The following is a 23,809-nucleotide window of genomic DNA, read 5'->3' as shown; positions in this document are numbered from 1 at the left end:
GGGACATGCTTTAAATCCAGTACTCCACCAACTAGGAAGTCTTAGAAGACATGAATAATTTTTCTTGAAACATATGGCCTACCAAAGTCAAATCAGTATCAGATAATTAATTTAAGCAAACCTATAACCTGTACTGAAATAGAAGCAGTAATTGAAACTCTTCCTATCAAAGAGTCCAGGGCCAGATGTTTTTTTTTTTTTTTTTTTTTTTTTTTTTTTTTTTTTGGTACAGAATTCTATTGGACTTTCAAAGAAGTATTAATGTCAATGTTCCTCAAATTATTCTATATAGCAAAAGTAGAAGAAATATTGACTGATTATTTTTATGTGAACACCATTTATCTGATTCCTAAACCACAAAAATAATCAGAGACAGAGAATTTCAGATCAATTTTCTTTATGAACATAGATGCAAATTCTTTCAGTGGAGTACTTGCGAACCAAATCCAAGAACACATCATAACAGTCATTCACTATAATTAAGTGGACTCACCCCAAAAATGCAGAGGTGGTTCAGCACAAATAAATTGATAAATATAATCTATCATATAAGCAAACTGAAAAACAAAACAAACAAACAAACATCCAGGAGATAGAAATAGCTATCAACAAAATCCAACACCTCTGTTAAGAGTAAAGTTCTAGGGATACAAGGGACATACCTCAAGAGTATAAAGGCAATTTACAGTAAGCTCACAACCAACATGAGTAGAGGTAAACTCAAAGGATTTCCACTAAAATCAGGAACAAGACAAGGTTATCTACTTATTCTCATACCTATTTAATATAGCACTTGATGCCTTAGCTGAAGCAATGCTCAGAAACAGTGTGTGTGGAGACAGAATTGCCAGGAGAGAAAATGATGTGACCATGCAAAAAAAAAAAAAAAAAAAAAAAAAAAAAAAGACGGGTCCTCCTTTATCAGCAATTATGCATGGTCCACATTTCAGTGGCACCTCTAGTCCATTTTCCCTTTGATGATGTCCAAAGATTGCACCTCTGGGACTTAGTCCATTATGCTCAGATTGCCAGCTGTGGTTGATTTTTGGCCCAGTGAGACATTTGGTAGTGACTATTGGCACATGAGGTCATCAAAACTAGGAGAAGGAAAGTATTCGCTCTGCATGGGTTAGAGCCAGAGAATTGTTTTAACATCTTACAGCGCACACACAATAGTCTACCACTCACAAACAGTTACTTTAGTCTAAATATGACTGCTGAATTTGAGAAAACTCTGACCACCGGCTTTTGAGACCTAAGTGAAATAACATATTTAAGTCAATTTGTCATTTGTTTATTGAAAATAAATCCAGAGACTTTTCTAAAAGCTGGCTGTCATAGACACCAGTGAGAGAAGAATCCATGGCATCCAAGTACTCTGAGAAATTGCCAAGGTTGCCTTGCCAGAAAACGAGGAACAAATGCGAAATTTTACACATTTAACAGCACAAGTCGAAAGATATGTTCCTTGGAAATGGAAAGGTACTCCTTGAAAAGTTACAAGAGGTATTTGTCACATACAAGTGGATCTCCGAGTTCGAGGCCATACTGGTCTACATAGTGGGCTCTTGGACAATTGGGCTATACGTACAGCAAGACCCTGTCTCAACTACACCCTGCCTCCGCTGGGACGGGGGCGGGGGTTATAGGGATGGGGGACATTGGGTGGACACGGTGGCAGACACATTTAATCCTCTAATTTGGGTGGCTATCGCAGAATGCTCCCAGACTAGCCAGGTCTATATTGCAAGTTTGATGTTATCTCTGGCTGCATAGTGAAACAAACAAAAACCAAACGAACAAAGAACAACCCAAAAGGTGGTAGTTGCTATTAGAATAGGCGGTCAAACTAGAGCTTTTTGTTAAAACAGTTTGCTTAAGTAGTAAAAGCTAATCTCGAGCTCCCGTTACGTAAATGACTTGAGGTTATTTCCTCAAGTAAAAAGTAAAAGGAGTGTGCCGTCTATGGGAAAACTCCGTGAGACACTGAGAAAAGTTTAAGCAACGGCGCTAGTCACACAAACGCCAAGTCGGTCCCGTTTCCATGAGGAAGGCTGAGTCATAGCTTCAGACAAGCTAACACTCCAGGTAGAGTGCACCTGAGATAATCCAGAGCGCCAGAGACCAGATTCAGGTTGCCCAGAGTTCCCGGAAACACAGCCCAGCTGCTCATATTGACTACGGTGGCCGCTAAGGACCTGCAAGTGCCAGTCAAATGGGCAAGAGTGCGCTTGCGTGCCTCACTATCCGGTCTGGAACTGAGTAATCGTATTTCTTAAAGGGTTCGACACTCTGCTATCCTATTGGCTGAGGAAAGAAAGAACCCGCCTCCCTGCCTGACCCATTGGTCTTGTGTCCATGTTGGGCGGGGCCTGGCGTCCCGTTGCATCAGCTGGTTCCGCCTGGGCCACGTGGCGCACGCGCAGTGTGGAATTGCTGGTCTTCATCGCCGGCTTAGGGTCTTCTCTGCGGTGTAGCTCTCGGGCTTTGTCTCTCAGCGGTTCTTCTATGTCGGAGGAGAAGGCTAGCAGCCCTTTGGGGAAGATGGACGGCGAGAAACCGGTGAGCAGGCGCGGTGGGGTCCAGAGCGCGGTTTGTGTCCTGGGGGCAGCGCCGAAGTGGAAAGTAGCGGGAGCAGTCGGTTTGGGGGGCCTGAGTAATACATTACAAACTCTTGCTGGCTAGAATGGTCAGGGGCCATCCTCATCCTAGAGAGCAGTGAACTGAAAGGTTTGCTCAGAGCCACACAGTAAGCATTTAGGGCTTTGACTTTAGCACTTGTATTTTTATCACTAAAATAAGCGGGAAGAACATTGAAGAACCTTTTAAATCCTTAAACTGCGCGGGGCAAAAGCTCCAGTTAGAAAGGAAAAGCCAGTTTCCCGCGATCAGATCCAGGTTGCCCAAGATTGGGTGCTTTACAAGGCTAGACGCTCCATTGATAGACTGCTTTGAAATTAAAGCCTCTGTTGGCCAGGTGCTGGAAACTTCCGAGATAACTTCACACACATCCCCTTTAAGCTTTGATTTGGGCTGTCATCCACTGCTTCAGAACATCATTTTCACACTGACGTGTTTTCTGCCCCACCCCTCTTTTGCAGCCAACTATGTATTTTCCCTGTTACCTAGCCAGGCAGCGCAGGTGGTGACACAAGATCAATTCCTGACTGGGGGGCTCCCAAAGAGCCTAATGTGCAAGACTGGAAGATCGTAGTTCTCTGATTAGCTTAGTTGAGTTATAGAGGAAGCACGGAACTTGAACAGAACTGTTTTATTGGATTTGGAAAAATAAGGTCAGGTAAATGAAGCAGGTAGGGCTGTCCAGGTACAGAGGATGATTTGTGCCCCAGCTATTTTGGAAGAGACTGGAGGGAAGTACAGGAATTGAGGGTACCAGTATTCTCTTACATACAGGGCTTTAAGTAGGGGGGTGCTGGGTATGTGCTGTATTGTCAAAAGTGACATGGCATGGGGGTTTAAGGAACACTGGGAAGAGGTGAGGCCATATGACAGGCCTTTCCAGTAGTCCAGGTGACCACTGCTAGGGTCTTCAGCAAGAGGAATTTCCACCTTGAGAGGACAAATCACTGAAATGCTTGTGTATACATTTTAAACTGCAGATTTAAGGTGATGACTGGCTGCTATATAAAGATTTTGTGTCTATTTCCATATGTTAATTCTATAACTTGGTTACCTCTTTGCTTCCTTCCCTACTATCCTTTAATGTACTCCTAAACCCCCCTCTGTTAGTTCCAAGCCCGACTGTCTTCTTAAGATTTATGTGAGGCTGGAAGTTACTTAAGATAACCACCCCCTGAGCAGGCTTCTAAGACTTCAGATTGGGGTTTTGTGAATAGAATCCCTTGATCCGTAGAATGTGGTGTTATTGCCTCTGTAATAATCAGGTATCTTAAACTATTGAAACCTTACTCCGTGAGGTGCAGAACCAACCCCAAAGTTCTCTTGTTGAGCTCCATCCTCAGCCTCACAGGCCACAATCCCTTTTTTTTTTTCTTTCACACATAATCTTCACAACATAATTACATTCAGTTTGAAGAGGGAAAACTAAGTCTAGAAGAGCTAAAATGACAAACATGTGATCACCCAATTCACATGCTTGCTTTGTTTCCCTGAAGACAGCTGGCGGCTGGGTGGGTAGGTAATTCTCCCCTCTCCCCATCCCCTTCAAATAACTCTTACTGAGTAGGTTGCGGGTTTTTTTTTTTTTTTTTTTTGCTTTATATTTAGTACAGGTCCAGGTAAGGTTCCTGAAGGGAAAGTTACAGGAACAGTTATGAATTTCAGGAAGTGCACACTAATAGGTGGCCTTTTCTCCTTTCTTGGGGCTTGTTTTTATTGTAAGTTGTGTAACTTGACTTGACCAGTAATGGAATTTCCAATCTTTCAAAATGAGATTGTCCTTTTTAATTTCTTTTCTTTCTTTCTTTCTTTCTTTTTCTTTTTTTTTAAAGATGATAACTTTTTTAGCTGAAGTTTCGGAGCAGATGTCAAGTTAGGCTGACATGTGAAAGTTCTCTTTTGCATCTTCAGGTGGATGCCAGTGAGGAGAAGCGAAAAGAAGGAGGCAAGAAGAAGAACAAAGATGGAGGTGGAGATGGCGGTCGAGCAGAGGTAATACAAGCTCCCTTCATGGAGGCTTGGGTCTGGAAGGCTGTGGAGGAACAGGGACTGTCTCAGACGTGCTCTACGTAAGGAATGCGTGTGTGTGCTGTGCCCACATACAGTCATTCTTTGCAGGTGTTCTTTCTGCAGTCCGCACACTGCAGATCGAGCTCAGATGTTAGGCCTGCTGTACCCTGTGTAAGGGTTCTAACAGTCACTGAAGGCAGTACGGTAGCACTAGTTGGAAAATCCAGGAAAAGGTTTTAAAAGAGCGAGCCCAAGAAGGAAAAAGGATTTGCACGTTTCTACCAATGCAAAGGGACCTGAGTATGATAGTAAGGTGACATCATGCTGGATTTAGATAGAAACATAAGACATGAAAAGTGTAGAGGAAGGACTGCAGTTGTCACTGAGCTGCCAAGACTGGGTACTGACTTTCTGCTTCTTTAAGTGAGGGATTAAGAGGTAGAGACTATCTTGGATTCCTACAGTACAACCAGAACCAAACAATCCAGTTCATTGGTTCCTCTTTATTGCTGGGATCTGCTTCTATGGTCTGGTTTACTTGTATCCAGAACTTTATTTCGTTTCTGGGCTCACATGACCACAGAACTGGTAGTTTAAAAGGCATCCCACAATGCACTTTGTTCCTGGTCCTTGAGGAGGTGGTTGTGCACCTGGTTCTGCTGGGTTTGAATTTGAACTGCTGTGAACTGTGCTTGGCTGTTTTGCATTTAGTCATTGCACTTTTATTGGGGACCTTGGAAAGCTGCTGGGATGGAGGAGCACAAAGGACTAAGCTTTTTAAAATGAATAAACTTGAAAGAGCGGGTTATAAAGCTGGAGTCTCGATGCACACCCTTTATCCCAACGTTAGGAGCTGGAGGCAGGTGAATGCTGAGTTCTAGGTCAACCCAGGCTGCACAGTGAGACCCTGTCTATAGGAAAACAAAACACAAACCCTGTCTTTAATGCTAAGTTGCTGAGCTGAGAACTGTTGTAGTTTACAAGTGCTGAAGGAAGGTGTTGCCTGTGATCAGCCAATCGCTGTTCGTTTTACACTCAGGTCATTGTGGGAGAAACTGTTGGTAGTGAATCCTAAGATTTGCAAGTAATATGCATGTCTCTTAATTTCCTTGCTATACTTTGGTTGGAATTCTACGTATTGCGCCATTACAGATTGAAACATGGCTTAGAAAAGGAAACGAGCAGTCCAATGACTCTGCAGAATAGAGAGTTTTAAGTGGGTTTTATTGTGTGTTTTAAATTAGCTACCAAAATATAGAGTGGACATAATGTGTCTAAGACTTTGCTCCAATCATTTGTAAACTTATCTTGGAGCCTAAGGACAAAATGCAGATTTTCCCTGTCTGTACTTTGAGAGTCTGGCATGGAACACCTTGTTCAGCTAATATTGAATAAGTTTGACTAAGTTATTTTGTTTAGAAAATGCCAAGTATATGCAGAAGTCAGCTGTGGTAAGGCATGGACATTTGGTTGGGAAGAGATAAGCAGGCACACTGGATAGACTGGGGTTGGGCTCGTCTCTGTACAGTGATGGGCTGTGGCCACTGTTAGTGTGTTTGTCCTTCATCAGTAGTTATGGACCACTGTGATGATCTGATGGAATTGTAGGCATGTGCCGTAAGCCCTGGCAGTAGCTGATAATTTCAGTATATGTACACATGTAGAAAGTCGTAGTAGAACCAAGCCATCTCTTCCTTATTGCTGTTAATGACCCCGTTATTGCCAGAGCGTGGCGCTACAAAGCTGAAATGAATGATCTATGTTGCTGTCATTTGGAGATGCAATTAACAGATTCACTATTTGCTTAGACAATAGACAAAATCCTGTTTATTTTAATCTTGGTCAAACTTTTGAGGAACTTTGGTGTTTTATATAAAATATTCTGGTTAATTATATTGAATATATAGACTATAGTGATATGTGCTATTTTATTTAAATAATCTAAGATGATCTTGGCATCTTTGAATTGGATACATACATCCTTTTGTAGGATCCTCTAAGTCAAATACATTTTGGTTGGTTGTGAGTAGACACAGACTGGCCCCTGATTAAGATTCAAACCATGTGGTCCTTTATTGTTTCTGTGCAGTGTTGCTCTTAGCTGAAACTACAAGCTCAGTTAGTTAGAAACAATATTGAAACTGACCCTGCCAGGTATGCAGCTCTTCTGCTAGTGTGCTTGCTGAGCATGCACGAAACCTTGATCCCCAGGAACACATAAACCAGGGATGGAAGTATATGCCTTTAATCCTAGCCCCCTTGGTATTAGGACGATCATGAGATCAAGGTCCTCCTTGAGACCTTAGGAGGACATCCTAAGGGAGAAAAGGTCAGAGGAACAAACACATTACAAAATGGTTATCAATTCAAGATATAGGCAGCTCAGCTGTTTATTATTTATGCTTTTTTATTTTTGAGTAAGCATTACAGCGACTCAGTTTTCTTCTACCCTAATTTAGGGCTGGATGAATGCCAGCGATTATTGTGATCTACGAAGCCATCTGAATTCCTCATCATCGAGTTTTGTGTTATGTATTATTATTTCCTGTGAGAGAAGAGCAGGTGTTGCTGACTCTCTTCATTCATTCTTTAACAGTTGAATCCTTGGCCGGAATACATTAACACACGCCTCGATATGTATAACAAGCTCAAAGCAGAGCATGATGCTATCCTGGCCGAAAGGGCAGCAAAAGATAGCAAGCCAATTAAAGTCACCCTGCCTGACGGCAAACAAGTGGACGCAGAGTCCTGGAAAACCACGCCCTATCAGATTGCATGTGGAATTAGGTGAGCCCTACGCCTCCTTTTATCTTCTGTGCTTCCTAAAGTAACTAAATGTTCATTGACCTGCCAGGCACATCCTGATAGTATTCTTACTGTTCTGCTAAACGTGTTGTGGTCAAGACTCAATGTTAACTTGTGAATGTGCATGTACACCTTGCTTTTCTCTTAGGAAGTAGCTTGATAGTCACTCTGTTGGGATTATAAGGCTGCAGAGGCAGGGCAGTGTTCACTAACTTTTACTTACGTGTCTCAGATTTGAGCTTGTTTTATAAAGGTGGGTAACCTCACAGGGAAAGTTAAAAACCCTGACATGTATGGAAACCTGAGCTGTATGTGTATAAATGCAATGCCGAACTATATATTCTAAAAGCTGTTGGACTGGAAGAAGCGTGAAGAGCTGAGAACTGAACTCCTGCTGTGACAGAGGAAAACCTTTCTTATTTTTGATGGAGTCATAGGTGCATCTGAACAGGGTAAAACTGTCACTCGCCTAAAGCTAGTTGTCAGCAAACGGATGACAGGCAGAAGCCTTCCGTTTACGTGACTGAAGTAAACAGAACAACCATGAAGTACACACAACATAGGGATCTTGTGCTCACAGGACAGGGGTGTAGCCTGCCTCGCATTCGACAGGGCTTTACTTCAATATGTAAAAATGCTAACTGCTCGCTAAGCGTGGATTTGTAGAGCCCTGGAGTCATCTACCTCCACTCCTAACACCAGAGCTTTTTAATTATAAGCCTTTATCGAGTCTTGCCGAATAACCCCCTGTTCTTTTTATATTTTAAGTCAAGGCCTGGCTGATAACACCGTTGTTGCTAAGGTGAACAAGGTTGTTTGGGACCTGGACCGCCCGCTGGAGACAGATTGCACTTTGGAGCTTCTCAAGTTTGAGGATGAGGAAGCGCAGGCAGTAAGTTGGACTTGCAGTAAAAACTGGGCTATGAGCTGCCCAAGGGGAGACAAGTTATGTTGTGTCTTTGTGTTGTGTGTGGGTCCCTAGTTTTCAGGTGTAACCTGGAGGCTACAACTGCTTATGAGCATCTTTCACTGTGACTGAGGAGCATTGGTTGTAAATCCTGAAAACACTGCTTTGGCTGTGCTCCCAGTGTGTCTTTGGAACATTAACTGTCATGTATTTACTGAGACGGAAGCGCACTCACTTTTCTTTCCATTTTCAGGTATATTGGCACTCCAGTGCCCACATAATGGGTGAGGCCATGGAGAGAGTCTATGGTGGATGCCTATGTTACGGCCCACCAATAGAAAATGGCTTCTATTATGATATGTACCTTGAAGAAGGGTAAGTTAAGAAACTGAAAGGGACAATCCAAATGGCTCCAGGTCTGGTTCTGGTTACTTTTAAAGCACTGTCATTGAAGGAGGGGCATCAATAGCTCAGTATAAAGCTGCTAGTGACAGCTGCTGATCAAACTGAAGTAGGGAGAGTTGTGTGTAGTGAAATCTCTGGGATGGGTGGATGTGTGCCCAGAGGCATGCTGGGAATTGACATGGGTTCTTCTTTTCCTTTGTTGTGCTGGAGCTTGGGCAGATGTCTCTTGTGAGAAAGTTCATAACAGCTGAGGTAGAAGCCAATGAAAATGCAAATATAATTGATGAACGATTTAATGTTAAATTCTAATATACGATGCAAGGTTCTACTTCAAAGTAGTAGGAATACAATCCCTGCATTGACTCAGATGGAGTATGCAAAGTTACGCCTGTTTTTCCTCCTTCAGGGGTGTGTCCAGCAATGATTTCTCTTCCCTGGAAACTTTGTGTAAGAAAATCATTAAGGAGAAACAAACTTTCGAAAGATTGGAAGTTAAAAAGGAAACATTGCTAGAAATGTTTAAGGTAATCTCAGTCATAACCGCTTTGAGTTTATTAGCCAGTCCTTCAGGTCCTGCATCAAGGTTTCTTGTAGGAAGGCTGAACTGCCTTCAGAGCATGAAACACCGGTGTGTAGTGTGTTAGAAAGGCTGAACTACCTTCAGAACATGAAACACCAGTGTGTAGTGTGTTAGAAAGGCTGAACTGCCTTCAGAACATGAAACGCTGGTGTATAGTGTGTTAGAAAGGCTGAACTACCTTCAGAACATGAAACACCAGTGTGTAGTGTGTCAGAAAGGCTGAACTGCCTTCAGAACATGAAACATTGGTGTGCTCTAGAAAGCGTTTGACTCACACTAGCTGCGTATTTAGAGATGGACATGAGAGGCCATTGGGATGTCTTCTTTCTCATTTCCAGTACAACAAGTTCAAGTGCCGGATATTGAATGAGAAAGTAGATACTCCGACCACGACTGTCTATCGGTGAGAGCATGAAGTCCTGTGGAGCACAACTGCTGTGCTGGTCTGCCTTCGCTAAAATTCCTTTTGTTCCATCTTTAGATGTGGCCCTCTGATAGATCTCTGCCGGGGTCCTCACGTCCGACACACTGGCAAGATTAAGACTTTGAAAATACACAAGGTAAAACATACTGCGTGTGTCCTCTGTACCCCAGCCCTCATTACCAGATCCGGCAAATGGGGACAGGGAACATGGTCACAAAGTCAGCAGTCATAGGCCGTGGTAGCTTTAGAAGCCTTGAGACTCAATGGAGTTTGTCAGGGTTTCCTAAGCAATCCTGTCGGTTTATGCTAGTGTGGGCATGCTGTACTTAGGAGAGTGTTTCTGAGTCCTGACAACCACCAGCTCAATTCCACATGCGTTTCAGTGATTTTATGGGCTCCTTTCCATCTTGTAAGAGGAGCCCGTGTGGTTGGAACAGTGTTGATGGGATTGTGATCTGCGGGAAGAACCTTCTGGAGAAAAGCAGAGAAGACTATGCTGTGGGAATGTACCCACTCAGGGTAGACCAAAGAAAAAAGTGAGCTATTTACTGTGTGTTCAGATGGTTACAAATTTAAGGGCTGTGTCATTGTTGGTCCTCGCTTTTAGAATTCCTCCACGTACTGGGAAGGCAAAGCAGACATGGAAACGCTTCAGAGGATTTATGGCATTTCGTTCCCAGACCCCAAACTACTGAAAGAGTGGGAGAAGTTCCAAGAGGAAGCCAAAAACCGAGACCATAGGAAAATTGGGAGGGTAGGTGAGGAACTGTGTAGTTCGAGTTGAGCCTACCGCACTGGGACCCATGTTGAAGAGGACTGTGCTCTCTGGGAGCAGACTGTGTGCTTCTGAAACACTCAGTCTATGCCACCCACCATGAGAACCGTGCTAGTAACCCCTTCCTGTGAGTGCGAAGTGTGAATCTGAGGGATCAGCCCGCTCCTTCAGACAAACAGCAGGTCACCGGTGCATTTGCCCCGCCTGCCCTGTATCTCTAGCTGCCTGTGACTGTCCTCTTTAGTTGGAGTTACATTTGACTCTTTACATTTTTTATGTCCATAAGTGGAGTTTACTACTGGAGGTCCGAGATCTGTCCTGCTGCTCAGTACTCACGGTGAACCACAGCAGTGAGGATTTTAGCTGCTCCCTGTCCCGCATGTTTTCTTTAATGCTGGCACTTGACATTTGGGAGACAGTGGCAGAACACGGAACTGAGAGTCATCAGTCATTTAAATGTTTATAAACAATATTTCACTGTTTTATCCAGGACCAAGAGTTATATTTCTTCCATGAACTCAGCCCTGGAAGTTGCTTTTTCCTGCCAAAAGGAGCCTACATTTATAATACACTAATGGAATTCATCAGGGTAAGCCTTGTTTGTTAAGTGCCTTCTGAAGAGTTAGCATATAAGACAATTTTATTAGCCAGGGTCTGGTGAAAGAAAGATAAGCCCGCATTTGATAGGAAAAGAAATATAAGGTTATTTTTTTAAGTTGAAGTTTGTGACTGAGATGTTCAGCGGTTATTGTGGCTGTGAGTAACCGCTGTTCTTCCAAAAGACCCAAGTTCAGTTCCCCAGCACCTACGTCAGATGCCTCACAGCCACCTATAACTCCAGCTTTAAAGCATCTGACACGTTTGGTGGCCTCCCCAGAGGAGACCTCCCCAGAGACACATTGCAGTCACCCAGTAAACACACATGCAGAAAAATAAGCTTCTAGAAAGTTGGGGCAGAGAGGTGGCTCAGTGGTCAAGAACAATTATTTCTCTTCCAGAAGACCTGCCTTTCCATCCCAGCATCCAGTCACCAGCTCACACAAATATAAAATTGTTTTAATGTTAAAGATCTCAAATTATTTAGAGTCATTCCACTGCTTGGGTTTCTGCATGTTTATAGAGACATGCAGGGAGAGAAGCTACTGCGTGTGAGGGAGCTGTAACCTATCACCTGGGAATGTTTCTTGTCTTTTGAACCCTCTGTCTTTTCTTCTTAAATTTGAACTATTTCCAGCATATATTCAAGAAAAACAGAGTAACCTGTGCTAGGTTTACTTGCCTCCAGATTTAATATATTTGCATTGGGCTATGTTTGTCCATGGGTTTTATAAAAAGAAAAAGGAACACATACTGTAGTTTTAAGAAAGACCCCTTTGGAACTGTTGCGAGGTTGGTATGGCTCCCATCCTGTGTCCCGTACATCTCCCTATATATCTATCTTTAACTTGTTTTGTACTTGTGTGTGCTTCAGTTCACAAGAATGGTCTTATGTGTGTATGATGGCTAACATGCTCCAGCTGTGCCCACTCGCTGCATATTGTATCCTTTCATGCCCGAAGTCCTGGTATGTGTGTCTGTGACTTCACTAAGTAGGGTAAAGTTGCTCTGTAAGTTTTTCTTCCATCCACAGAGGTGAGCATTGATCTCCTTGTATGTGTGTTGTTCTAACAGAGTGAATATAGGAAAAGAGGATTCCAGGAGGTCGTCACTCCCAACATCTTCAATAGCCGGCTCTGGATGACCTCTGGCCACTGGCAGCACTACAGTGAGAACATGTTCTCCTTTGAGGTGGAGAAGGAGCAGTTTGCCCTTAAGCCCATGAACTGCCCAGGACACTGGTATCAAGCAGCTTTGTGTTTTCCTTTCTGTTTATTGAACCTACCTGTATGTGTCTATGTTGGGTATATGCCACGTGTCTGGAGCTGCAGAGTATGTGCTGGAAGTAGAGTTATGCGTGGTTGTGAGCCGCCCCACGTGGGTGCTAGGAACTGAGCCTGGGACCTGTAGCAGAGGAGTAAAGCTCTTAACCCTATAACATATGTGTGTGTGCACATATATGATATAACTGTAGAAAGGAGACTAAGAGAAAGAAGAGGCCTGAGGAACCTGCAGAGAGAAGAAGGGTAGTGGGATGTCTACACCATGAAAGCAGAAGGGGAAAACTGGTGCTCGGAGGAAGGTGGTGAGGTGGGGGGAAGGAGAACACAGCACAGTGCTGTCTACACTTGAAAGTGTTGTAGACACCCCGTTCATATGCAACAGCAGAGTACTGAGTGATCAGAATAAGACTTACACGCAAGATTGGTGTCATGATAGCTTTCATACTGATTTGATCCCACCCTTTATAGACATTCAGGAGTGATCCTGAGGTTAAAGCAGAAAACAGGCAAAGTTCACTGAAGTGGGACATAGAAAATTCTATAGACCAATATTACTACCTTTTCTTCCTTCTTGGTAAGAAATATATTTCAGCAGAACCCACTGTTGATGAGTTACTGTCCTTGAAAATCCTTCCCTGTGGCTTCTGTCTTGGGCTGTGAAAGGTGGATGAAAAGTGACCCCAGGGAGGTCCAAGGGTGTAGTTGAGAGTGTTCATGTTTGTGGCAGCTCCGTGGGCGGTGATTCCGGCCAGGTGCTAAGAGGAGAAGTACCTTTACCTGGACCTTAAATCACTAATAATCCAAGAGCTCAGAATATAGCCTTGTGGCAATTTTTGGTATTCAAAGATCATTATGCTTATTCTATACTCACCAAGAAAACTGACCATTTCCATGTTACGTTCTGTCCTACATGTACTTTATGCTTATGGTAACTAGTGGGATTTCAATGCATGATATTAAGTACTGGCAAAAATATATCCATATGGTGTTATGCCAAAATGCCTTTAAAAATCTGTATATGTATCTCTCTTTTTTAAAAATAAAGAGAGAAAAAAAATGTGTTTGTACACATCAAGAAACCGAGCAGTTCACTTAGTTTTCACAGCATTAAGTTTCTGAAGCACCCTGGGCCCGACTAGAGCAAGCCTGATATTAGTTTCCAGTGTTAAGTAATGTGTGCACAGCTAAAAATATTTCTTTAAGAATCTTCATTAAGTCTTCATATTAATGGGATGCTGAGTACAAGGCTTAGACCTTGGCAGTACGTTGCTTTATCCTCTCTTAGCCACAGTTGGTTGCATTGTAATTCACACAAGAACTTCTATAGCTCTAAAGCTTGGGACTTGAAAGATGTTGCTTATGGCTTAGATCAGTGGCTTTCTGACAGCCTTTCAAGTTATTCCATGTAGTATTTGAGGAATTTTGTTCTTGTGAAGTTTTAAAATTGCTTTTTTTTTTTTTTTTTTTTTTTTTTTTTTTTTGGGTTTGCTTTCTCCTTTAGCCTGATGTTCGATCATCGACCAAGGTCCTGGCGCGAGCTGCCCCTGCGGTTAGCTGATTTTGGTGTGCTTCACAGGAATGAGCTCTCAGGGGCTCTCACTGGACTCACCCGGGTCCGAAGATTTCAGCAGGATGACGCACACATATTCTGTGCCATGGAGCAGGTATACAGCCGTGTGGAGCAAAAGACGCTGACAGAGGGCTAAGCAGTGGAGGGAGATAACCATTTCTCTTTCTTTTTTAAGATTGAAGATGAAATCAAAGGTTGTTTGGATTTTCTTCGCACGGTATATAGTGTCTTTGGATTTTCTTTTAAATTGAATCTTTCTACTCGCCCAGAAAAATTCCTTGGAGATATTGAAATATGGAACCAAGCTGAGAAAGTAAGTGACGTTTTTGGTGTGTTTGAGAACTTACACAGCACCAGGACGCCTTCTTAGGTAGACATGAGCAAAGGAAAATGGCAGTGTTTCTGGTGTTGTGTGGGCAAATGTTCTCTGCAAGGTCTTCCCGGCCTTCAGAGTGGACCAGATGTTTCCATACATGGTCAGCTGCTAAGCCGTAGTTTTCAAGCATGCTGGTTTGATTAGGACGATGCTGTGAAGTACCCAAGACACGACATCCAAGTCAGGTGGGAGAGGGAGCCCTGCAGATGAACAAAAGTTCAAGTCCTTTCTGCTTTATCTGTAGCAACTTGAAAACAGTTTGAATGAATTTGGTGAGAAGTGGGAACTAAATCCTGGTGATGGAGCTTTCTATGGTCCAAAGGTTAGTATCCTGGAACAAGCAAGTAGCGTGATTTTAGTTGTACCTGAGAAGCATTACTTTAAATTGGGAAGGAAAATAAAGTTAAGAACACCTGATCATATCCCAGTGCTTGCTTTGTAGATTGATATACAGATAAAAGATGCTATTGGCCGTTATCACCAGTGTGCGACCATCCAGCTGGATTTCCAGTTGCCCATCAGGTTTAACCTTACTTACGTCAGGTGAGCTTCTGGTATCTGCTCTGAGCATTCTTCAGGAGATACACACATACATACATATATACATACATACATACACACACACACACACACACACACACACACACACACACACAAACAACATACATACGACTAAAAAAAAAATCCTTTTCTTCCATAGCCATGATGGTGATGATAAGAAAAGGCCAGTGATTGTTCACCGAGCCGTCCTTGGGTCTGTGGAAAGGATGATTGCCATCCTCACGGAAAACTATGGGGGCAAATGGTAAGGTCCTTCTGTTTATTTTCCCGTTCAATCACATCATGTAGAAGAAATGTCTCCCTTCTAAAATACACTTAGGAAGTTGGAAGGGAGGTGATTCTAGTCGGTCACTTCTAATCAATGGCATGTCTTCACTAAAAGCAGCCAGAATCCAACCCTCTGTATTAATAGTATTAAGATTCCATGTTTGAGGCTGGAGTATTAATGGTCCTGAGTGGGACCCCACATTAACCTCAGCACACACATATACCAGAACACGTGCTATTACTAACTAGTTTTTATTTCAAAACTTGATTAGTTTGAATATTGCATAAGAGGATGGAGAGGTGGCTTAGCAGTTAAAAGCATTGGCTGTTATTAGAGAGGATTTGGGTTGGGTTTCTAGCGTCACACAGTGGTTACAGCTATGGGACCTGCACAGGCACCAGGCGTACATGTACGGTATGTTTACAAAGCACTAATACAAGTCTAAAAACTTTTTAAATTAAAAACTGAGTTTGTAAAACTTGGCAATAAGCAATTACTATTCAGTAAGAGCCATACATAATTTGTTTTGATAACTTCCTGGCTTTGTAGTTTTTTTCACTGGAATGGATGAGTAGGTTTTGAATTATCTTGTTTAGTTTTATTGATAAGAACAAGCAAGTATTTTGCCATATTTAAGAGGCCAAGCAGCTTTTTTATTGAAAAAGAAGTAAGCAAAAAAAGCCAAGCCAGTTGGTGGTTTTTGGTGATTTCATCTGAATGCGCAGTGCAGTTCAAATGAGCCCATGGTTATCAGCATCCGTGGCACAGCCTTCTGTACAAACAGTGTGTGGTTCAGGCTTTGTAAAGTTACCTTACCTGCTGCTGTCATTCAGTGAGTGGGTTCTCTTAGCTCCTAAATTACATCTTTCATACCTGTCAATAAAATAATCCTGTTTCAATTAAAGTTTACACAAATCAAATAGAGCCCTGGTGCACATTCTTTGTGTGCTCATTTTTAACCCAAACTCGGGTAAATTGGGAAAAGCCCACATGTAATAAAGAGTTTATGGCTCGCTCCGGCTTTCCTGAATGCTGAGACAGCAGCCAGCTGCTGTGTCTCTCGGCTGTGATACAGGGCTTCTGCGGCGGGGCCTTCTTGTCCTACTTGGCTTTACCGAGTGCTGAGCAGCACAAATCTTGTCACAGGTCTTGCATACTTCGGGCTGGTTTTCATCTTCCAGGCCGTCTTGCCTTTCGTAGTTTTCCCTGTAAAAGCCAGGGTATGACAGCTGGAAGTAACCGACATGCTTCAGGAAGAGACAGTGCAGGCCGAGCACAGGCTTTCCTACCAAGTGTGCCCAGGTCCACGCTCACTGTTGTCATTCCTCCCTTAGGCCCTTTTGGCTGTCTCCTCGCCAGGTGATGGTGGTTCCGGTGGGACCGACGTGTGATGAATATGCCCAGAAGGTAATCCTTAAGTGGAGCTTTTCTGATTGTTTGAATCTGTTCTTAAGCATTGTGCAGTGGGACTCTTTGTATAGTCGCTTCTCGTCCTAGTCCCTGAATAATCCGGACTGCCAGTCTGCCACACACCATTCTAGTAACTGCGTTTAAGCTGTTGAATTGACAAGCCATGAGTTCTTGTCAGATCAAGGGCTCACTGTATCAAAGACAACTTCTGTCTTGATAGGCTGACTGTTATATCTTTAGAGTTTTGTATGGTTCTGTGACCCTTGTATGCAATTGGTGTTTCAGATACACTCATATTTTAATTGGTGTTATATAAACAAATGAGTTAGGAAACATAGCCTAAACTGTAGTATTATGTTAGCATTGCATATCCCAGTGAGGTGCCTGATACTTGCTGATTTATTCATTTGTTAATACAAATTTCTTCAGTGGCTTGATTTTTTTTTTTTTTAATCTTAATATAACAGTTTGCCCTTCTAACAAGTCTGTTAACATCAGTGTGAACTTTGCACTTAAAGGCCAGAATAATCTCTTCTGCTTTAGTGATTGCTTCATTCTAAAGAATTATACCTTTAACTGTCAGTCAGTGAAGAAGGCTGGGCATGGTGGTAAATCCGTATCCCAGTAGCTGAGTGGGTGAAATGGGAGTGCGCATGTTTGAAGCCAGCCCTGACTATACAGTGACTCTGTCTTTAAAGGGTGGGGTGGGTAGGCAGTGGCAAGATGGCTCAGTGAGTCAGAATACTTGCCAAGCAAGCCCAACAAGTATTTCAGTCCCTGGAACACACGTAAAATAGGCCAGGTGCACACATATGTGATCCCGGCACTCCTGTGGTGAGCTGGGGGGTAGAGATAGAATTACCTGCAAAGCTTGCAGGCCTCGGTCTCCAGGGCACAGACTGCAGAAACAAGAGAGACCCTGTAGAAGTTGCTGGCAAGGAGGCCCGGCAGCTAAGGACACCTGCCACCACCTGAGTTCAGTCTCTGGAACCCCTGCAGTACAAAGAGAAGAACTGCCACAAGTTGTCCCCATGCATGCACAGGACTAAATACAGCAACAGTAGTGCACTTTCTAAATAAGACATCAAAGTAGACTGTGATTCTACATTATTAGAGTTGTACTTTAACCTTTGTCTTTCTTTTTTTCTATTTTCTTCCTTCCTTCCTTCCTTCCTTCCTTCCTTCCTTCCTTCCTTCCTTCCTTCCTTCCTTCCTTCCTTCCTTCTTACTCTCTTCTGTAGCTCTGTGACCTTTACTATGTAGGCCAGACTGGCTTTGAGCAAAGGCATGCACCGCCATCCCTGGCCGTGTACTCTGATCTCAGCTGTATTTAAGAAACAAGTAACCATGAAATCAGCCGATAAGCGAAGCTCTCAGTAAACCATTCCCTGTACTGCGTGTGGGAGGTTTACACACAGCTCATGTGCAGCTGCTTTCTGTACAGTCATGTTACTTGATGTAATTGTAAGGGGCTTCTTTATCTTTGTTTTATTTCTTGAAAAAGCTGACTTGACTTTCTGAGTTCTGACTTTTGAGGATTTTCTAAAATATTTACCTCACAAGAGAAAAATGCCCTCTTCTTGCTCAAGTGTGTGTGTGTGTGTGTGTGTGTGTGTGTGTGTGTGTGTGTGTGTGTGTGTGTGTTGGAGCTGTGTTTCATCCCTAGCTTCACATGTGTGGCCACTAGCTTTCAACATGCAAACCCGAGTCACAGTGTTGTGTTATCTGCTTCAGTATTTATATTAGCATTCACTTTAATGTTTGCATAATTAAATTCATGAAATATGTTCAAATATGTAACAAAGTATACTGTATTTTCTCTTAACCCTCATAAACTGTTACTAGGTACGGCAACAATTCCATGATGCTAAATTTATGGCAGACATTGACCTGGATCCAGGTTGTACCTTGAATAAGAAGATCAGAAATGCACAGTTAGCACAATATAACTTCATCCTTGGTAAGGATCAAAGGTCCCTCACCTCATAGGAAATGCTGCTGAAATTTTGAGACTCAAGAGTGATGAATCTTGGTCATGAATCTATTCAGTTCCTGTCATAGTTGCCATTCTTGGTCACTGCTGTGAGAATACACCATGACCAGGGTAGCTTAGAAAAGAAAGCATTTATCTGGAGGCTTGGTTACTGTTTCAGAGGCCTAGTCCATGATTATCAGGGCAGGGAAGGGCAGGCAGGCAGGCAGGCAGGCAGGCAGGCAGGGTACTTCAACAATAGCTGAAACCTTACATCTGATCCACAAGTCAGTGGTAGAGAGGGGAGACTGAGCTTGGCTTTTGAAAGCTCAAAGCCAACCCCAAGTGAAAACGCATCCTTTAGCAAGGCTACACTTTATAATCCTTCCCACACAGTTTTACTACCTGGGGAGCAAGCAATGTAATGTGATCCTATTAGGGCCATTCTCATTTAAACCACACAGTTCCTTCTTGTGTTTTTTTCTTACTCTTTTCTAGTCCTGGGAATTGGGCCCAGTAATTGCACTTGTTGGGTTCCTATGAGATTGATTTTAAATATTGAGTGTGCTCAGTTTACATGGTAAGGCAGTTTGTGGGTGAGAAAACTGCTGAAGGACAGTTCGGTGTCTCCCTACATGGAATTGCTTTTATGTGATGATTTTTGTATTAGGTTCTCTGCCTTAACTACTCAGGACAAAAGTTTTAGGTACTTAAAGTAGCTGTGTTTTAAAAACAACTAGAACATTTTATAAGTCTCAATATATACAGTCATTTGTACATCTCAGTGTATCTTAAGTTGCAGGAACTTTGGGTCCGTTGGGATCATTTCTGCTGTTCAGAACAAATCCAGGTCTACCATTTAAGTTTCACAAAGCTTTGCACCTTGTGTTTCAGTTGTTGGTGAAAAAGAGAAAGCCAGTGGCACTGTGAACATCCGCACGAGAGACAATAAGGTCCACGGAGAGCGGTCTGTGGAGGACGCTGTGGAGCGGCTGCAGCAGCTCAAGCAGTCACGCAGCAAGCAGGCAGAGGAGGAGTTTTAACAGGCACATGGCCCGAGCTGGCTCAGTGTAAAGGAAGACCGGTGCTCCATCGCGTCTCCTTGTACACTGGGAACTGTGGCTCCGGCATGGGCATGGGGTAGTTCTGCAGAGTCTGCATGAATCAGCCTTTGGATCTGGACAAGACTTAGAGAATGTTGTTAGATGGGGATAAAAAGTATTTTGTTTGTTAAATGTTTCTTTCTGAACTGGGAAATTGTAAGGGATGTTTTATGTACCTGAGTTATTTTGTATGAATTCAATCAATTAGAAAATAAAAAAATTTTAAATGTGCCTAAAGAAAAGAGACTTGAATTGTGATGTTAAAAATTTAAATTTAATCCTATAGGTAGGTATCAAGACCTCTATCCTCACATTTCTAGAGAAGCACTGGTCCGATTGTACCCCTCAGTCTCTGTCTGAGGTCATAGCATGTGCTGATTCTCTAACCAAAATGGGAGCTGGTACTAGCTTGTTAGTAACATTTTCATTTCTTTTGGGGAAGACAGGTTTTAAATAACTTAAAACAATGATGCACAAACTTTTGAGGCTATGTCTTCAATGAAATAGCTGTGTATGAAAGACTATTCCATGTTAAATACTTTATATTGTGATATAAATTACAAATTTCTCTACCAGCAAATCATTTTATGGAGAATAACATGAGAAAGGGATTTCCTGTGTGATTTTATATAGTCATTTTCAGAAGTCAATGAAGATGTTCAAGCCTATAGCAACCCTAAAAGGTTTGTTGGTTCCGGTTATATCATCAAAGAGAAGCTATTTTACAAGGTTAGTCCTCTAATGAAGGAGGAAATATCTTTACTCTTGGCTTTTCATATGCCACACTCCCAAGTGCCTTAGCAGTTACCCTGTTATTTATTTCTGTGTGTCTTGACAAAACTTAAAACATTTAAGACAGATTTTTATATTCTGTTAAGCCATCATTTTCTGGTCTGTTTATTGATTGTTCTTTGTTCAATCTAATTATTAAAACGTTAGTGTTCAGGGCTAAGGGTGAATACTAGGCCCGTGCATGCTTGACCGCCAGACCAGTCTAACTGCATGTCGTGAGCCTGCTGGGCAAATGGTTTCACCGTTGATTGCTATGGGTCTTTCAGGCATTCACTGGCTCACTTTCTTTTTCATGTGTGACTGAGTTACAGTGTGGTGTGTCAGACTGCTTTTACACAGTCAGCTTCCTTATTGAAAGAGCTGGTGTGCCAAGGAGCACTTGGAGACTGATCTAGCTGGTTAGATAAAGCAGAAGCCTCTGTACAGCTTTAAAAGTTCATCACACTCCTTAGTTTTGTATGCCCTAAGCATGCTCTGTTGGTACAGTTTTAGCTCTACCAAGATAATACATATTTACCATTGGAACTGATGACATTTCATTTCTTCTCCGTGTTCTCAGGTTCTACGTATATTTACTTGATTATCCTTAGGCATGAAATCAACCAGAAGCAACCACTGATTTCTAATATTCTCGGACATAATAGACAAATTGTGCTTATTAGTTTAGATACCATGTGTGACATCATAGCACAATTTCATCTGTTTGGCTATTGTTTGTGGCTGCTGCACCACTAAAACAATCCGTAGTTTGAGTGGATGTGTCAAGTCTACACATTTACTGTCTTGTGTGTGAAACTCGAAAGAGTTTGTCCTTTTCCTGCTGTACTTGCTGCCTTATGTGCATAGGAAGTAGTCTGGCAAACTTCCTGCAGTCTTGAACTGGATGTGAAAATGAAAGGCGCGTATTAATTAATGTAGTAATGAAATACAGGACTTTGGGTCAGCCGTGTGCAGTAGCTTGTGCATGCGTGTAGTCCTATGTGTAGGGGCAGGAGGACCTCACATGCTTGACCCATGTGGGCAACAATGAGATTCTGAAAACAAGCGACTTACTTTATGGGCCTGATGAACTTGTCTGGGCTGCCTGACTCTGGGGTAGAGGGAAGGCATGAGACAAATCTCCACTTAGTTACTGTGGCCCTACCTTACAAACTCAATTTCTTCAAAGATGGCCACTTTTCTGTCCTCTATCCTCTCCTGCTTTTAAGTGCTGTTGGATCTCACAGATGATGTCTTCTCATTTCACCCCTGAGCAGTTCTCACCCCTGAGCAGTTCCTGCCCCTGGCTCCTCTCATTTATAGGCCTTTCCACCAAAACTCAGTTTACGTATGTGTCCTTCTTCCCTATTGGATAGATACCCTCCTTTCTCCAGCCCTAAAATTAGGAGACCTGTCCTGTGTGAGAAAAGCAGAGTGGGAAGAATTGAAGCCACTTCCTGTTGGTGATTTCCACTCCCAGCAGCCCCACAGGTATAGTTCGAGACTCCCTCACTCCATTTTCAAATCTTCATGCTTTATGTGCTCCAGCAACTGACTTGGCGTCATGCCTTCAATGGAGCCCATACTGGTGGTACATTTTGTCCATGAATGGTGTCTTTTTTTAAGGCTGACCATTCTATAGCCCCTGGGCTTAGGATGTGGATTCAAAGGCTCTGCGGGTTGCTGTTCTAAGTGAAACTTCCAGCTGAATAACTCTGAACAGATAGAACTTCTCTGAGCTTCTTGCTGCTTGTCAGATGTGCACACCATATCCTACGGTGTGTAAATGTTAGGACAAGTCTTCAAGTTCTGTTACTCTTGCTCCAGTACATCTCCCTTTTTTGCCAATCTCTCTACTGCCGCCAACCTCTCAGACTCAAAGGACTGTTACCTTTTTCCTCTAGTATATTCCGTCCCTCGGTGTTCTGACTTTAGCTTGCATAAAAATCATTCAAACCCTGCTTTCCGAAAACCGAAAAGATCTGTGTGTGTGTTCTTCGTTGCCCTGAAAACTCTGAACAATAGAATAGAGTGGGCCCTGGCAGTGAATGAACTGGATCTGATCCTTGCTCGTCTGGAGAGGAAAAAGACTCCCAAACCCCTGCAATCTCAGAGCCTAGTTCTCAGGAGGGAGCGTTGGCTGTGGTGCGAGCACGGAGGCTGTGGAGAAAAGGAGGAATAGGCTGAGAGGTCTCCGGGGGAGAGGTGTCTGGACCAGTGGAACACCAGGAGCGGACTAAGCAAAGAAGGAGGGGCTGAGTGAAAAAGAGAAAATGCAATTTAGATCAGATCCACGGCAGATGGATATGTGTTGATTTAGAAACGTGTAGTGGAGGCTTCAGCAAAGGCGGATTCACGAGGAATACGTTTTGAAGTTTTCAGCTTCTTCAAGTGCATTATATATCTACAGCATCATTAAGCTGTAATTAATTTAAGTACTCTGTCCTCTGGCTTCTGATATACTGTATCAGTGACCCTGGACAGATATAGACAATGAGAGAACTGTAAAGCTTACCTTCAGACAGCAGAGGGCAGTCTTGACCTCTTTAGCCAGATAGATTCAGGACCCAAACAAGGTTGGTTCAACCAGTTTAAAATTAACTAAAAGATCGATTAGCTTGAGCTGCCTTGTCCACTCACTGGAGATGAGTAATGGACCCTGGAAGCCTCACTGAATCATGTTCATGGCTTGGAATGGAGTTTTCCCTGATCACTCTCAGTAGCCTCTCACCACAACCAACCGTGGAAAGTACCTAAGAGGTGACAAAGAGGGCACTGGGACTGTCCCTGTCACTGTCTTCTGACTCTGACATGGTGTGGATGAAAGGGAATGGTGTGGCAGGGGACAGGGACAGTGTACTGATGTCTGGGTTGTAAGCAGAGAAGCAAATGCACATGCAGAATAAAATCTGTGCTCAGGTCATAGGAGCAAAGCTCATGGGATGTCACAGCATATGGAGATGCGACAGTTAACAGCGAGCCCGTCAAGACAAAGGATCCCAGGAAGAATGCTTTGCCATTCTGGTGAAAATAGTCCAGCAGAGGCTTATTTCCAGGGATATATAGAGTGCTAACAGTGTATTGTCTGGATCCTGTCCAGCAAATCATCTGCAGTGCAGGCTGCTGCTGCAAAAAAAATGTAGGAAACTATACACCGAGACAGTCAGATGACAAACCCAGAGTCTCTGCTCCCCACTAAAATAAAGTATTCCACTGTCACCACCCCACCTTCTGGGGCACAATTGGGTTGAAACCAGGGCACCTTGCCTACTACATATACACCAGTGAGCCCTTTACTTGAGAGAAAACCTAGTTAACTTGCAGAGCCTGGCCATGAACTTACTCTATACCC

At 43.0% G+C, this 23,809-nt stretch overlaps 1 protein-coding gene across 1 annotated transcript; it reads left to right on the top strand.

Moving 5' to 3' along the window:
- Positions 1-2,433: 2,433 nt before the first annotated feature.
- Positions 2,434-19,921, top strand: TARS1 (threonyl-tRNA synthetase 1). Its single transcript, XM_080933813.1, has 19 exons — positions 2,434-2,562; positions 4,552-4,632; positions 7,247-7,437; positions 8,224-8,347; positions 8,616-8,737; positions 9,174-9,291; positions 9,686-9,750; positions 9,829-9,907; positions 10,379-10,525; positions 11,037-11,135; positions 12,218-12,384; positions 13,928-14,090; positions 14,172-14,309; positions 14,617-14,694; positions 14,815-14,915; positions 15,073-15,177; positions 16,536-16,608; positions 18,457-18,571; positions 19,478-19,921. The coding sequence occupies exons 1-19, from the start codon at positions 2,509-2,511 to the stop codon at positions 19,624-19,626; spliced, it is 2,169 nt and encodes a 722-aa protein (XP_080789939.1). The 5' UTR covers positions 2,434-2,508; the 3' UTR covers positions 19,627-19,921.
- The last annotated feature ends 3,888 nt before the right edge of the window (positions 19,922-23,809 follow it).

Source organism: Micromys minutus (assembly GCF_963924665.1).
Source record: "Micromys minutus genome assembly, chromosome: 20".
Taxonomy (NCBI): domain Eukaryota; kingdom Metazoa; phylum Chordata; class Mammalia; order Rodentia; family Muridae; genus Micromys; species Micromys minutus.
The sequence above is the reverse complement of the archived record's forward strand: the minus strand, read 5'-3'. Positions and strand labels throughout refer to the sequence as shown.

What these genes read in the sequence shown, in the direction of transcription:
- TARS1 (XM_080933813.1), top strand. Translation starts at nt 2,509, where the DNA reads ATGTCGGAGGAGAAGGCTAGCAGCCCTTTGGGGAAGATGGACGGCGAG. An exon ending in AGATGGACGGCGAGAAACCG is followed by an intron (nt 2,563 to 4,551) that starts GTGAGCAGGCGC and finishes TTGCATCTTCAG; the next exon opens with GTGGATGCCAGTGAGGAGAA. An exon ending in ACCATAGGAAAATTGGGAGG is followed by an intron (nt 10,526 to 11,036) that starts GTAGGTGAGGAA and finishes TGTTTTATCCAG; the next exon opens with GACCAAGAGTTATATTTCTT.